Genomic DNA, 15,405 nt, shown 5'->3' on the forward strand with positions numbered 1-15,405 from the left:
CGGTGGCTGCCTGTGTCAGCTGCAGCAGTCTGAAAAAGAGTTTTGAGAACAGCCTGTCCTACAGCAGCTTGCTGTTTGGAATGTACATCTACACAATAGTGTTTTGTAAATGTATGTGTGGTTGACCATGTGGCTGCTCTACAAATTTCGTGTCAAGGAATGTTTCCCAGGAAAGCCATGGATGCCCCTAGTTTGCGTGTGGAATGCGCCCTAGCGGGAACTGTTAAGGTGCGTTTTGCTTTTAAATAACATATCTGAATGCACTTAACGATCCATTTGGCTATACCGGATTTTGAAATAGGGTTGCCTTTGTGTTGTGGTAAGAAAGCTACAAACAACTGTTTTGTCTTCCGAAATGCTTTAGTTCTATCTATATAATATAGCAGAGCTCTTTTGACATTTAGAGTATGCAAGGCTCTTTCAGCTACTGTCTGTGGGTTTTGAAAAAACACAGGCAGTTCTATTGTTTGATTTATATGGAAATGGTATACCACCTTTGGCATGAATTTAGGGTTTGTTCTGAGAACTACTCTATTTGCATGTACTTGTATGAATGGCTCTTGAATAGTTAGGGCTTGCAGCTCGCTAACTCTTCGAAGTGAAGTAATGGCAATAAGGAAAGCCACCTTCCACGTAAGAAATTGTAGTTCGCATGAGTGTAGTGGTTCAAAAGGTGGTCCCATAAGTCTGGTTAAAACTATGTTTAGATTCCAGACTGGTGAAGGTGGGTGTCGTGGTGGAATTACGCGTTTAAGTCCCTCCATGAATGCTTTAATTGCTGGCACTCTAAATAGTGAAAGGTGTTGCCTGTTTTGAAGATATGCTGCTAACGCAGCGAGAAGTATCCTGATGGATGAGTAGGTTAAATTGCAACGTTGTAGGTTCAAGAGATAGCAAATGATGTTTTGTGTAGAAGCATCTAGTGGGTTTATATCGTTGTTACTGCAGTAAATGACGATACGTTTCCACTTAGCTGCATAACATGCCCTTGTAGTGGGTTTTCTTGCCTCTTTGATAATATTCATGCAGTCTGGAGGCAAGTTGAGGTATCCAAACTCTAGGATTTCAGGAGCCAGATCGCCAGGTTCGGCTGTTGCGGGTCTGGGTGTTGGATTTCGCCATGGCTCTGAGTTAGAAGACTGGGTGTGAGTCGCAGTCTTTGATGAGGCACCACTGACAGTTCTAGGAACGTTGTGTACCATGGTTGCCTCGCCCATGTGGGAGCAACTAGGATTAGCGTCAGCGAATGTTGGCGCATCTTGCGTGCCACTTGCGGTATTAAGGGAGCTGGGGGAAAAGCGTACGCAAATTTGCCTGACCAGTTCATCCATATCACATTGCCCTGCGACTGCGGATGTGGGAAGTACTGACATTTTGCGTTTTCGCTTGTGGCAAACAGATCTATCTCCGGTTGTCCCCACTTCCGGAAGAATGGTTGGAGCACTTTGGGGTGAATCTCCCATTCGTGCATCTGTTGACTGTGCCTGCTGAGCAGGTCGGCTACTTGATTGTCCTTGCCTGGGAGGTGCTCTGCCATGAGAAACATGTTCCTCTGAATGGCCCATTTCCACACTGTCTGAGCTAGGTGCGACAGCTGTGGGGAGTGTGTTCCTCCCTGTTTTTGAATATAATACATAGCTGTCATGTTGTCCGTCCGGATCAACACCGCTTTGTTGCATAAGTGTGTCTTGAACGCTTTTAGAGTTAGAAAGATTGCCATCAACTCCAGAAGGTTGATGTGCGTCTTTTTCTGTTGTATAGTCCAGAGTCCCTGGGCTGTGTAATTTAGGACATGGGCTCCCCAGCCTAACAGGGATGCGTCCGCTGTTAACACTATTTGTGGGACAGGCTCCTGGAACAGTCGGCCTTTGCAAAGGTTTTGTGGATTCCACCAATGCAGAGAGTTGTATGCCCGACTGGTCACCAACACTAGGTCTTTTAATTGCCCCTGAGCCTGGTTCCACTGTCTTGCTAGGCATTCTTGGAGCGGAGGCATGTGTAGCCTGGCATGAGGGACTATGAAGATGCACGAGGCCATCATGCCTATTAGTTGCATAAACACTCGAGCTGGCAATGAGTGTTGAGGTCTGAACCTTTGGATTAATGTTTGCATTCCGTTGATTCGTGCTGCGTTCGGATATGCTTTTGCTGCCAGTGTATCTATTGTTGCTCCCAGGTACTGTTGGACATGGGAGGGTTGCAGGTGCGACTTTGGATAGTTTAGCGAGAAGCCTAAATTGTGCAGGAGATGAATGGTCTTGGACATGTGGCTGGCACATTGCTGGGCTGATGGCGCGTGTATTAGCCAATCGTCCAGATATGGGTACACATGAATGTGTTGTCTCCTGAGATGTGCTGCCACTGTAGCTAGGCATTTGGTGAACACCCGGGGAGCTGTTGTTATACCAAATGGCAGGACTTTGAACTGGTAGTGCTGTCCTTGAATAGTGAACCTTAGATACTTTCTGTGAGCAGGGACTATTGGTATATGAAAGTATGAGTCTTTGAGGTCTAGAATAGCTAGGAAGTCTCCCTGGCGAAGCAGTGGTAAGACTTGTTGGAGAGTGAGCATATGAAAAGGCTCCTGATAAAATGTACAGGTTGAGGGGCCTGAGGTCCAATATTGGTCTGAGAGAACCGTCCTTTTTTGGAATGAGGAAGTATAGGGAGTATACTCCTGTTCCTTGATGTTGGAGTGGGACTGGTTCTATGGCCCCCTTTTGTAGCATACTGATGACCTCTTGCTGCAGTAATGTTATATGTTCCTGTGACATTGGACGGTGCACGGGTGGTATGTTGGTGGTGTTGACGTGAGTTCTAGGCAATAGCCATGTTGGATAATTTGCCTGACCCACTTGTCTGTAGTGATGTTTAACCAGAGTGGCTGAAAATTTTGAAGTCTTCCCCCGACTGGTGTTATATGGTCTGGGGGTAGTGCCAAGAAGTCGCTGTTTGGTGTTAGTGGAGGATCTATTGGCATTCCCTCCACGGCCTCTGCCCTTGGTATTATTTCCTCTGTATCCACCTCTATTTGAGTTTTTATTGTATGTGGATTGCGTATTAGTTTTGTAGGTGGAGGATTGCTGCGATGTGTGACCTCGCGCTCCTCCTCTATAATTGGAGCGACAAAAGGAGCCTCTGTGTTGTTGTGACTGAAGAGCTCCCATGGACTTTGCCGTTTCAGTGTCCTTTTTCATTTTGTCCAGAATTGAGTCAACTGCTGGACCAAAAAAAAAATCTGGATTTATGGGCTGGTTAAGAATTGTGGACTGTACTTCATTCTTAAAGCCAGATATGGGAAGCCATGCGTGCCTCCTCAGCAGTACGCTTGTGTTAATAGATCTGGCAGCTGTATCTGCCGCGTCTAGAGAGCACTTAATTGAGGCATTGGTGATGAGCTTTCACTCTTGTATAAGTTCATCTGCCTGGTCCTTGTAAGGCACAGGTAAGTGTTGGAGAAGTCCCTCTAGGCTATCATAGTGGGCCCTGTCATACCTGGCCAGCAAGGCCTGTGTATTGGCTATTCTCCATGAGTTGGCTGCTTGAGCTGCTACTCTCTTGCCTGACGCCTCCAAAATCTTTGACTCCTTGTCAGGAGGAGGAGCCTCTCCAGTAGTTTGTGAATTAGCACGCTTCCGTGCGTTGGATACCACCAAGGAGTCTAGAGGGAGTTGACCCTTGATGTATGTAGGGTCTATTGGTGCAGCCCTATACTTTCTTTCTATTCTAGGGTTTATGACACGTGCCCTAGCAGTGTCCTTGAAAATTTCATTTGCCTGCTTTAGGACGCCCTTTAACATGGGGAGTGTTTTAACACTTCTGTCTGATGTTGTTAGGGTATCAAATAGAAAGTCCTCTTCTATCGCATCAGAGTGCATATCTACATTATGGTAGCTTGCTGCTCTATCTATTAAAGAGTTAAAAGCCACTGTGTCGGGGGAGGAGCTACGCTAGCAACCAAGATGGCCGCGTAAGCTCCCGGCTCCGCCGACCTCTGCCAGCAGCTCGAGTATCCTGCCTTCAATCCTGACTTCACACTTGATCCCCTTGTTTATGAAGTTTTGCTGCTTCTAACGGTGCAATCCCGAGTTTTCTACCTCATCGGTCGACGAAGATATGCCGTGTCTCCATTTTCGGCCTAACATCGAGTGGAAGCCGGGACCTCGATTTCTAACCTATCCGGTCTGGAAGTGATCAACAACGGCCGTGATGACCTGGACTGAGCCCAGTCTCCCGAAGTGTGCCGTGAATTGCTGCTTTTTGGTGACGGTCCTGTGATCGATCTACACCGAGGACACACCAACGAGTTCCACCGGATGCCGTGGTGGGGGTTTGGTGCCCGAAGACCTTGCTGACCTCCCGGGGCCGACGGGACGGGCCCTCGCTGACGGCAAAGGTGTGTTCTGCTATATGAGGAGCGCCCACTGTTTGACATTTGACTTGCGTGGCCTGTTAACCCGGAGTAGCCGGCCTCCGGGGTTAAAATCCGGTTCTGCCGCCTACTGAGAGGGGACGGAGCGGATGGAAGGCACGCCATCGCTGCGGGCCGTCAAGGCCGCCATTGAGGCGCTCCATTTACGTACTAGCGCTGTGTTCCGGACACTGATCGTGAAAGTGGACGGTATCCTGGAACCGGAGATCGACCCTCTGCTGAGTTCTCCGCGGGCTGTAGTGCCAGCGGGGCATCGAATGTCTGGACTCGAGGTCCCTGTGCCGATACCGGCTTTCCTGAGCCCTGGCGGTTCCGAATCACCGACCCTCAAGCCTGTGTTTAACGCCGGCGTCTCCTGTTCGATTCTGTTTCCTCATGCTACATCTATGGACGCTCTCCAGTGTGATAACAAGTTCCTCAGTGACTTTTTGGGACATGTGCTGTTCCTGGAGGCATTTCATTGTCTTATTCGTGAACATTTATCCTGTACTCGACTCTACTGCATTGCCGAGAACTCTCATGGACGCTTTCCCTTTTTTCTCAAGATGGCGGCTCGAGGGAAGGAGACTCTTAAGGAAGATCGTACTGGCCAGGGCTGAATTTTACTGCTTCGATCCGATATTATAGTTTTCAGCAATGCCGGGGTTGTGCCTATAGTGTAACAGGAGTTGGATGGCCATTGACTATACTCCCCCGACTGGTTTGAATATTTTGCTGAAATGTTGGCTTTATTGCGTCTGGGGTGGTCGCTGTTGGCCGGGGGCACGGGAGACCGGGAGTGTGTTTGGTTTCTCCTCCTCCACTTTTTCTCTCTTTCCCTTCTTTTAGGGTAGCTCTTGGGCGACAGACACGCTGCTAGTGGGTTAGGCCGTAGCCATTGCAGGGGTGTAGGGTGGAGGGGTTAGGGGAGGGTTTTTTTGTTTTTCCCTTGTTTTGTTCTATGGCCCTTTTGTCTTTCCTATTTTCCTTTTACGAGAAGTGGGCTGTTTATTCTTCACGGATCCTTTCTTGCCCGGGTGTCTATACTAGCCTTAATTATCCTGTATCGTTGCGTATGGGGAAGGATGTGGCGGGGTTGTTTTCGATCGTATCTTAGACTGTTTATTTCTCCTAATTGTTGTGTATAGTCGTGATTCAACGTGGGTTCCTTATGATGATTCCTGTATGCATAATTCCCCGCCTGTCTCTTTCCCGCATTGTATTGTTTGACGCCTGATGTTTGTAATGCCTACTCTTGTCTTACTGTTAAAATAAAAAAATATATAAAAATAAAAAAAGCCACTTTGTCTTCTGTTGGTGATGGCTTAGCTGGGTATACCGTAGGGTCTGTAATGGGTAGAGGCCCCTCAGTGTCTGGTTCACCTCCCCCACCCCATGGCTGTGAGTTGGGGTCTTCATATGGGTTTTGTGGGTATCCAAACCCCATATCTGCATCCTGATCTTCATCTGGGTTGTAGTCAAAGCGTGCAGGTGAGTATGGGGTATATGGAGTAGTAGGCATAGCTGGAGAGATAGGTTGGAAAAGAATAGGAGAGGTAGCACAGTCTTTTTTTTTTAGTGGAATTCTAGAAAAGTCTTCAGTAGGCAGAGGTCTTTTCTTTTTTGTATAAAGTGTCACTTTCCCAGTTTTTGGGTCAATATATAGTTTTGACTGGTCCTCTGTGGAGGGGTCTGGATGGATGATCTCTTCCACAGTTTTTGGCCTTGGCGCCGTAGGTTTTGGTTTGACCTTTTTCGGTTCGATGCCTTTAATTGGTTCGACCGCTTTTGGTGGTTGGATCGGTTTTTGAGGTTTGCCGACAGGTTATGTCGGTTCGACGTGTTTTACAGGCTTCACCGGTTTCTTGGAACGAGCGGTTGCGACGGTTCTGTAGCGTCTTTAGGTGGTAGAGGTGTCTTCGGAGCCTGCGGCTTTGGCTCGATGCCCCTCTTCGGATCGATGGCCTTCGGCTCGACCGGTTTGCTTTGGTCCACCATAGGTTTCGCTTTCGGTTCGGCGCTTGTTTTGGGTGTAGCCCTTTTGCTGTCGTCGACCGTTTTTTTTCCTTTGTCGATAGTCGAACCTGATTTGCTCGATTCGACGGGCTTTGGCTTGGAGGTCGACTCGACGGGCTTTGGCTTGGAGGTCGACTCGATGGGCTTTGGCTTCGAGGTCGACTCGACAGCTTTTGGCTTCGAGGTCGACTCGACTGTCTTTGGCTTCGAAGGTTTGATAGGAACTGTGGCCTTCGGGTTGGCGCCCTTTGGCTTTATCACCTTCGGTTCGACAACGTTCGGTCCGAAGACTGTAGTGTCGATGAGTTTCGGATTCGATGGAACCGGTGTCGTATGTCGTGTCTCAGAAGGCTCTTTTTGTATGTTCTTAGCCGGGCGGTATGGCGGGGCTATAGAACCAGTATGTCGATCTTGGCTAAGGCCTGCTGGCGATGCCTCGACCTGAGTCTCCGATATAAGTCTAGTGTCTGTATGGGGCGGTGTACTCACGGTTCGCCCCTCGTCGTCATCGGAGTCGTCTTCGACAGCTACGATGTCTTGATCGTATTCCTCGAGATCGACGATTTGTGCTTCCTCGTCGAGGTAATATTCGGAGTCGTGCTCCGAATATTGTTCTTCGTCTTGATCCGAGTCTTCAGCGTTAACTAGGTCTTCCTCATCGTCGAAGATATTCTCGGGCTCTGGTGCCGACCTCTGCATTTCTTGCCTCGCCGCCCGCCGATTCCGGATCGTCTTTTTGGACCGGAACTGGGCACAAGCTAGGCAACTATCTTCATTCTGATCTGGAGATAGACATTTGTTGCACACTGGATGCTTATCTGTGTGCGGGAACTTAGAGTTGCACTGCGGGCAGTATTTGAATGGACTTCGTTCCATCGAAGGCCGGTCCATGTGGCGTCGAGAAGGCCTAACGGCCCGATTCGACGACCGGAGTGCAAGCAAGGGTTGAAGAAGTTTATCGGTACCGAGCACTAACAATACCGACGGATCCAAAGGCCTTTTGGCCTTTAGAAAAGTTTTGTTGATTCCGAACTTGGAGTGCTGGAAAGTACATCCGAACCCAATGGCGGAAAAAAACAATCTGGGGATGGAGAGGATGCCCATGCGCACTGTAGTCCGAAGGAGGAGCCACCTATCTCGTGATTCTTCGAAGACTCTTTCAGGACAACAATGTGCAATCATCCGGACCCAACACTAGGCGGCGATCTATGCACAGATATGAATTCAGCAGCCCACATGCCTCGAACCTATAGACACATTTGTTTAGCTTATGCTACCCACTTCCTTGGGTTGTTATCATCTGTCTGATGCTCAGAGTGAAGCAGCTATCTTGACCCAAATGAATGTATAATGTTGACGGGGGTGGGGGAATGTGAGAAATCACTGCACATTGGCAAAAATATGTTTGGTTTGTATAGGGACACTCTGATGGGAGGTTTAGTTTGTCTAAATTCACTGTTGGTATGGATGTTGGCCAGATGTGTTTCTCAGTGCAGTGTTTACAGGTGAAGACTATTTAATATATCTCTGCTTGGAGGTGTACATTCACAAAGTGCCTGATCTAGTTTTTTTCTAGTTTGCCACCATCGCTGGAAAAATTGAATTAAGCTTTTCAAAAAATTAAGAACAGATAGACAGAGACAAAGGTCGGCTAGCAGTGGGTAGCTGGAGATTGAAACCCATATGATACTATGATGCACAGATGGCCTCTACAAGAACTGAATGGGCTTTTTGGAACAAGTGTTGGAAAGAAAACTGTCCTTGACTTCAACATGAGAACATTCATTCTTGCTATGGTAAACCAACAGGAAAAACTTTTTTTTAAAAACAGTGAACTGACATCAAATATTGCAGTTGCTGAGGGAAAGAACTGACCAGGGGTGTCAACTTTCGCCCCAGCTCTTTGCCATCACAAAGGAACCTCTCATCATAACATTAGAACAAACACACATATTCATGGGGCAGAAGCAGCAAATGGAATGCTTTTCCTTAACTGCACTAGTATAATTTCCCATTGTTCAATAATTTGATTACATTTCAAAGGGTCTGTCAGCGAATCAGAACACGACTCCTTCCAAATAGTGAATGAGTGCCCTGATGACTGATCCCACTTAATTCTCTTTCACTTCTCCATAATAGTAATAAACTTGTGATACAGTGTCTAATTTAACATTTGCATTTGTGATATAGAAGCATTATGGGGTGATTATTTTCTTATATTTTACTGATGTGGAACACATCTATATGGCTGAATAACTGAAGAATCACAAATAAAAAGTTATTCGAATCATATTTACTTGTTGTTACATAACAGTATGGTGTAGGGGCATCCATTGCTGGCCTGCCTTTCAACACCAAACCTGTACTCGTGTAGAAAAGAGATGTTATTTATAGTGTAATGGTGGAAGATGCAGGAGCTGTAAAGAACAGCCTCCATGCTACTTGGCCTAATGCAGTCTTTCCCGACTTCATTCAATAACTTCTTAACTGAACCCTTCAGCACGACATCGTAATTCAAGAAATCGGTTTACTAAAAAACATGTGCAGCAGGGGAAAGGAGGAGGACCACAGTTCTCCCAGAATCCCAAACAGCAAGGGAAATGAGGGCCCCCTTCCTACTCTTTTCTGGGCACACCGGTAAACAAATCTTTTTAGAAGATGTTACACGATAGGTTTATCATAGATACTGTGACGAGGGGTTGACCGTCTACTGACTCCCAGGAGCAATCGTGCCATGATAACATTCACAGTTGCCCTTTCTCCATGACCTTTACCTTATTCTCTTTCCTGTTTCTTCCTGACCTCCCTTGCTTCTTGCTCCCCATACTTCATCCTCCCCAATACCTGTTCTGTGCCCCTCATGCTTATCCTACCTGTAGCCACATACATAAGACCACCAAGTCACAATGTACTAGCAGTCTGTCTGGTTTGCGATCACTCTATTCACAAGGCTCCTCTTCCTCTCTCCCTTTAGCTTCCAACTGCTTCTCTTTTATGTGTATTTCATTCTCCCTCAAGTGAGTTGAGGCAATCTTTTGTGTGGTATAAGTGTTGTACAAAGAAGCAACAAAAAACCCAGCGGGCTACAGAAAATGGAAAAGGTTCTACTCAGTTCTCAGACTGCTCATGCCGATTCTCACACATGTTCACCTCACCAAATAGGAACACCTGTATTACTGAACTGATTTCCTATACACTTTTGTTATTTGGCTATGGGCTTTATAATAATACAAATACAACACTTACTTTGATTTATTATATTCAAATTCTATGTGTAGACAGTCCTCAATGCCAACTTCCATTTTGATAGAGTTGTTAACATCTGGATATGTGGCAAGCTGGTGAACAATAAGATCATATTCTTTTACCAAATCTGTAAGTCGTCTTACAATTGTTACTTTAAGAAAATACCTACAAATGGATAAAGAAGCTTGTTAAAATTAGCAAATCATGTTTTACTTTAGCAACACTGCAAACGTGTAGAGATTTGTTTTACATGCTATAACTTATCATTAATTCAGTTCAATTACTTTATTTCGACATAAAGTCCTAATAGTTCCCTTACAATATGTCCATGGTATTGGGAAAGTACAATAAAATACAAAGCAATCGGAGGCGAGGTTAAAGCATAAAAATGTGCAACAATGATATGACGAGTTCTACCATGGCTAAGTTCTGTCTTAACAATCATATAATCCATAAAATATATACATCAACCTATTAAAACCAATAAACGTGGATAGCAGCAATGCTAGGTTAATAGGATTGTATAAAATGCACAATCATACAATAAAATTATTTAAAATTAAATATAATCAATTTTTGCCCACATCAATTCCTTTTTACCAACGCCATTTGGTAGAGTACTGTATAAGAACAGACATAATAAGTACAATATAAAAGCAGCAAGACAATGGTAAAGTGTGTCTGAATTTTAAGTACAATATAAAAGCAGAAAGACCATGGTAAAGTGCGCCAGAATATAAGATTCATGAGACACAATAAAACAGTAATACAACCATAATAAGAACTAGATACCAGGGTACAGAATGCTTCATATTCAGCTTCAAAGGAAGTCTTCTATAAAAAAAATTAAAAAGCTATAGCCTGAGAAATCTGGTTAAACTTCACTTATTATTCGCCCCCTGGGCCCTACCTCTATTACCCCACAATTGGCCCAAAACATTTGCCACCACACAAGCGAATAGTGGCCTGGCATCAGACTTCAAAATCCTCAGTGTAATTTGATAATTATCAGCTCCCATTACCTTGCAAATTGGGGTAAGTCAATTTTTCCTCAGCATCGCGTATAATGGACAGGCAAACATTAAATGCTAATAAAATCATCCAGGGGCAGAGTACCAAACCTGAAGGTAGCCTTCCAGAGAACAAACTAATTTAGGAGCCCTTAAATCTAGAGTGAGCTTGCCCCGAGCCCTGCAACTAATTTCCTCCTGAATCACCCACCCCAGTAGGCATTCTTCACATCGCATTTCCGGGGGAGCAAAGTGGAATCATTGGCTTCCCATATGTCACCCAACCCAATAGCTGTAAGCAGGTTCTTAACCCCTCTCAGTGTAAAAAGGTAGAGAGTAACCCTTATACCAAAGGGAACTGGGTAAATGACAACAATCAAAGAAAGTTATTCCCTTTGGGAAATGATTCTTGCCCTATGGTGTCTCACAATGTGTTTACTCTAATGCACTCCATACTTCCATCTCTAAGGCTCCTGGAAGAGAATCACAATCTTTCTCTAGATATACCACCAAAATTCAGAAAGTAGACCCACAAAAGCACTGTACTGTAACAGTCATTAATAATCAATAATTAACCTTGACAATGTTATTCACAATTTGACTCTGTTTTATTAAAACCATGAATCAGTCATCGCCTATGTTAAAAACAATGGATTCGTAATTATCATATAGTAGAATTTCACAATATCACAAACATATATTATCTGAATCATAATCATTTGAAGAAATCCATTAGACAATGAAAACACTTTTTTAACCCCGAATCTTGCAGATTTTTGAGGTATACGGGAAGCATGCGGGATACAAAATCAATTGGAGTAAATCCACACTATACCCAATTGGTGGGCCGGTGGAACCACAGGGGGCCCCCTGATTGTTTACATTGGTCAACGGAAGGCTTCACATATCTTGGCCTTTACATTACCATTGATGTCGCGGAAAGCCTGGCACGTAATGTTAAGAGAGTTATCCACAATTTTCAAGAGGTGGCGCAAACTCCCCCTATTATGGGAAGGGCCGATATGTATAAAATGATCACGCTTCCAAAGCGGCTCTATGTGCTGCAAAATATTCATCATAAAATCCCAGACACATTGTTCAATCAAATAGATAGTGAGGTATGCTTGCTTCTATGGGATGGGGCCTACCCTCGAGTGGCACTGCAAACCTTGCAAAGAAGTGTCTATAATGGTGGTCTGGCCCTTCCAGACATCAGGGCATATTACAGGGCATCCCACCTTATTGTTATTAACGAGTGGATCCATATTCAAGGAGACCATTCGACATATAGGCTGGAACGATCACAATTCAGAAATCGTACATATCTTCACTATATATATGGTGGGAAGGGCAGCAGCCAACTACTTCAGGCAACCCAGAGGACACTGGAGGCTTGGAAACAAGCAGAGAGGCAAATGCAATGGGACAAGAAATGTACCAGGGAGACCCCGTTATGGGAAGGGAATAGACTGTCCGAAATTGGGAAGCTGAGGTTTTAAAAAAGTGGGACCTAATTGGCATTTCCAAGATAGGGGACCTCCTAGAGAGGGGGATGTTGGCCCCGTTTGAGACACTCAAAGACAGATATCAACTCCATGCTACACAAATGTATGCATATCTTCATTTAAAACATGCGTGGATGGCAGAGAGATTAGAAGGGGAGGCAATACCAGAATATGCCCCACTGGAGGGTCGCCTTCTATAAGAGGAGATCCCGGCTAAAGGAATTTCCTATACATATAAAACCTTACTCAATAATATGCCGGATAAGCTTGGTCCACTTCGAACGAAGTGGGAGGAGACTACCGGAACATTGGAAGACATAGATTGGGAGGCCGTTCTCATGCACCCTCAGGAGGTGGCAATCAAGCTTCGATCACGCCTCATTCAATTTAAAATTTTACATAGAACATATTTGGACAGAGCCCGACTTCACAAAATGGGGAAAGCGGATAGTCCGAAATGCCTTAGATGTCATGGGATGGATGGGACTTTCATACATACCATATGGGAGTGTAGGGAAATACGGGACTACTGGGGGAAGATCGTGAATAAACGTAATAGTATATTTGAGGTCCAGATAGAAATGGAACCGAAGTTCCTTCTTTTGGGTATTTCCACAGAGGTAGATATCCCACAATGGAAATTACTAGTGGCTAACCTGGGACTAGTAGTGGCCAAGCGTGACATAGCGAGGTATTGGGGTGTGCAACAAACGCCCACACTAAATGAATGGAGGACGTGTTTAGACCTATACATGGTTGCAGAACAGGTGACATACAAAACTTGGGGCTACCCACGGAAATTTAAGAAAATATGGACACCATGGATGAAATATTATGGCTTTGATTTGGCGGTAGAGGCAGAGAATGACGGTTTATTGTCTGGGAGGTTGACGGAAGAACCCTGAATGAGGTAAGCTATGACCCATTTGGCGTTGTACAGGAAATGTGTGCATTTGATGTCATGATCTATATACAATTGAATCTTTTGTGTCTCTCAATGTATAGCCCTGTAGTGGATATGTATTATAAGCACTGGCCGACTGAAATTGCTCTACAACTGATCATGTCAAGTACTCATATTATGTCCTGTATGTTATTTTATTGTCAAAATAAAATAAAAATATCCCCCCCCCCAAAAAACCCCCCCACTTATTTAACAATAAAAGTATTTTATATGAACATTCGATGCAAAAACCAGAAATATGTCGACGCGTTTCGGTGGATCTTGCTTTTTATGCACCACCTTCCTCAGGATAATGTTTAAAAAACACAATAATCTGTGAATAAAATTAAAACAAAACACAAAATGACTAATACATCATGAAATCATTTTTTTCAAATAAAACATTACAAACATTGTCAGGGTTAGATCCCTATTTCTGCTATTTGTAGTAATACTTTCTTGAAAAGGACCAAAGAGGTAAAAAACAAAAAGATAGAAAGAAATCTCACTGATCTATTCTGCCATCTCTCAGTCATTCATTTTTCTTTGCGAGGACCATAACATATTCCAACACCGAAAACAGTGCAATTAATACACTTTTTAGGTCTCGTCAGCGAGACCTATTGTTGTTGTTATGCCTCCCAAGGGAGACAGCCCGGGGCACGTGCAGATTCTGGTGTATGAACGCGCTTCCCATGAACAGCTTGGGCGCGTTAATTATATTTGAGTGCTCCTCTCCGGAAGACGTGCAGCGCGTGAATTACAGATAAATAGTCCTCTCCGGGAGACTTCCTATCATGTAGCGGCATGAAGCGCCTGTCGGCATGCTTGTTTACAAAGTCCCCCAGTCCCTACACCCATGGATCCACTTATGCAGCCTTCGTACGAAGCACCGTGCTCACCACACCCCGACCTGGCCAACCAAACACACGGTAGCGTGCTATCACAGCCAGGAATAGGAGAAAAACCTTCCAGCCAGGCACACGGGGGGCCTTGTCCCTCACTCACCATTTGCATAGACCTTGCGCCCCTCACCATGCTCGCGGCTCCTCTGCTTTCAGCGGTGCACGAACCAAGCAGCGGCAAACCAAGCAGCGGCAAACCGTTTCTCACAGCGTGAGCCACTTAAGACGACCTGGTGTCCACAGAGCCCGCCCCCCCCGGGGCAGGCAAGGACCAATCACACATAGGGCGCGCGATCCCAAGTGCGTGCTTAAACGGGAGTGTGTAGGCGGAGCGCTGCGAGCCTTGTGGAAGCCAGGTGCCAGGAGCAAACCAGAAATAGAAAATAAGGTCGGACTACACTTTTTTGCAGTTTTATATAGCGTGTACTTGACTCGAAGGTATCAAAGCGCTTTACGTGAGCACCAGTTGCATTACAAACGGACATTCATTTTTAGGCACAGGGAAATTGAGTGGTTTTCCCAGAATCACAGGATGTTTGAGCCTCCCGCCAGACTCGAACTTTGCAGAGAAGGCTCGGCGTTCCTGGCAGTTCGGGACGGGCGTCGTGGGCAGAGAAGGAGACAAGGGCAGTGTGCACATCTGCTCTGCCGCTGGTAGCTGCCCCTCTCTTTCTTCCGCTTATTCCCTCTCTTTATGAGGAGCTCTTCCTCACTAAAAACTGTGACTTCAAGGAATAGTTCTCGCCCTCTCTTTCCCCCTTTCCTTTATTTTTTGTTCCCCTGTGAAATGGATCCAAAATTTAACAAGCATTTGCGACACACCCTGCAGGGGAGCACTATCTGTGACACTGCAGGGGAGCACTATCTGTGACACCCCCCGCAGGGGGCGGTATCTGTGACACTCGGCAGGGGGCGGTATCTGTGACACTCGGCAGGGGGCGGTATCTGTGACAATCTGCAGGGGGCGGTATCTGTAGCACCCTGCAGGGGAGCACTATCATTTTTGTTACACTGATCCAGGTACGAACAGTTTCCTGTTTAAGGTATTTCGCGCGTTCATTTTGTGACTTGTGCCTGCCTACGACTCTGTCCTTTGCTCGCGGGATCCGTCACTCAGCCCGTGCCAGCACATGGTGCCCACCCTCCATTCTACAGAGTATACTCTCGAGACACCAGCAAGAACAATTCACAGAAAACTCTGCCAAGCACATCGTGCGTTGGGAAAGTTTTACTGCCTTTCAGGGTAAGGGAACAGGAAACTAACTATGTATGGCTTAAAAGGGGCTGCTGAAGGCAGTACTAAAACAAACACGCAATGTATGACCTCAATCTGTCAGAATGGTAATTGTGTTTCTATTATGAGTTTTGC

General features: G+C 45.5%; 1 protein-coding gene across 1 annotated transcript in view; it reads right to left on the bottom strand.

The window, feature by feature from the left end:
- VPS26A (VPS26 retromer complex component A) overlaps positions 1-15,405 on the bottom strand; it is a 260,399-nt gene that overhangs the window by 139,490 nt on the left and 105,504 nt on the right. The window contains exon 5 of the mRNA XM_078643202.1: positions 9,674-9,838. Coding sequence (XP_078499328.1) covers positions 9,674-9,838 — 165 coding nt within the window. The remainder of the gene's footprint in view (positions 1-9,673; positions 9,839-15,405) is intronic.

Source organism: Lissotriton helveticus, chromosome 5_1 (assembly GCF_964261635.1).
Source record: "Lissotriton helveticus chromosome 5_1, aLisHel1.1, whole genome shotgun sequence".
Lineage (NCBI taxonomy): Eukaryota > Metazoa > Chordata > Amphibia > Caudata > Salamandridae > Lissotriton > Lissotriton helveticus.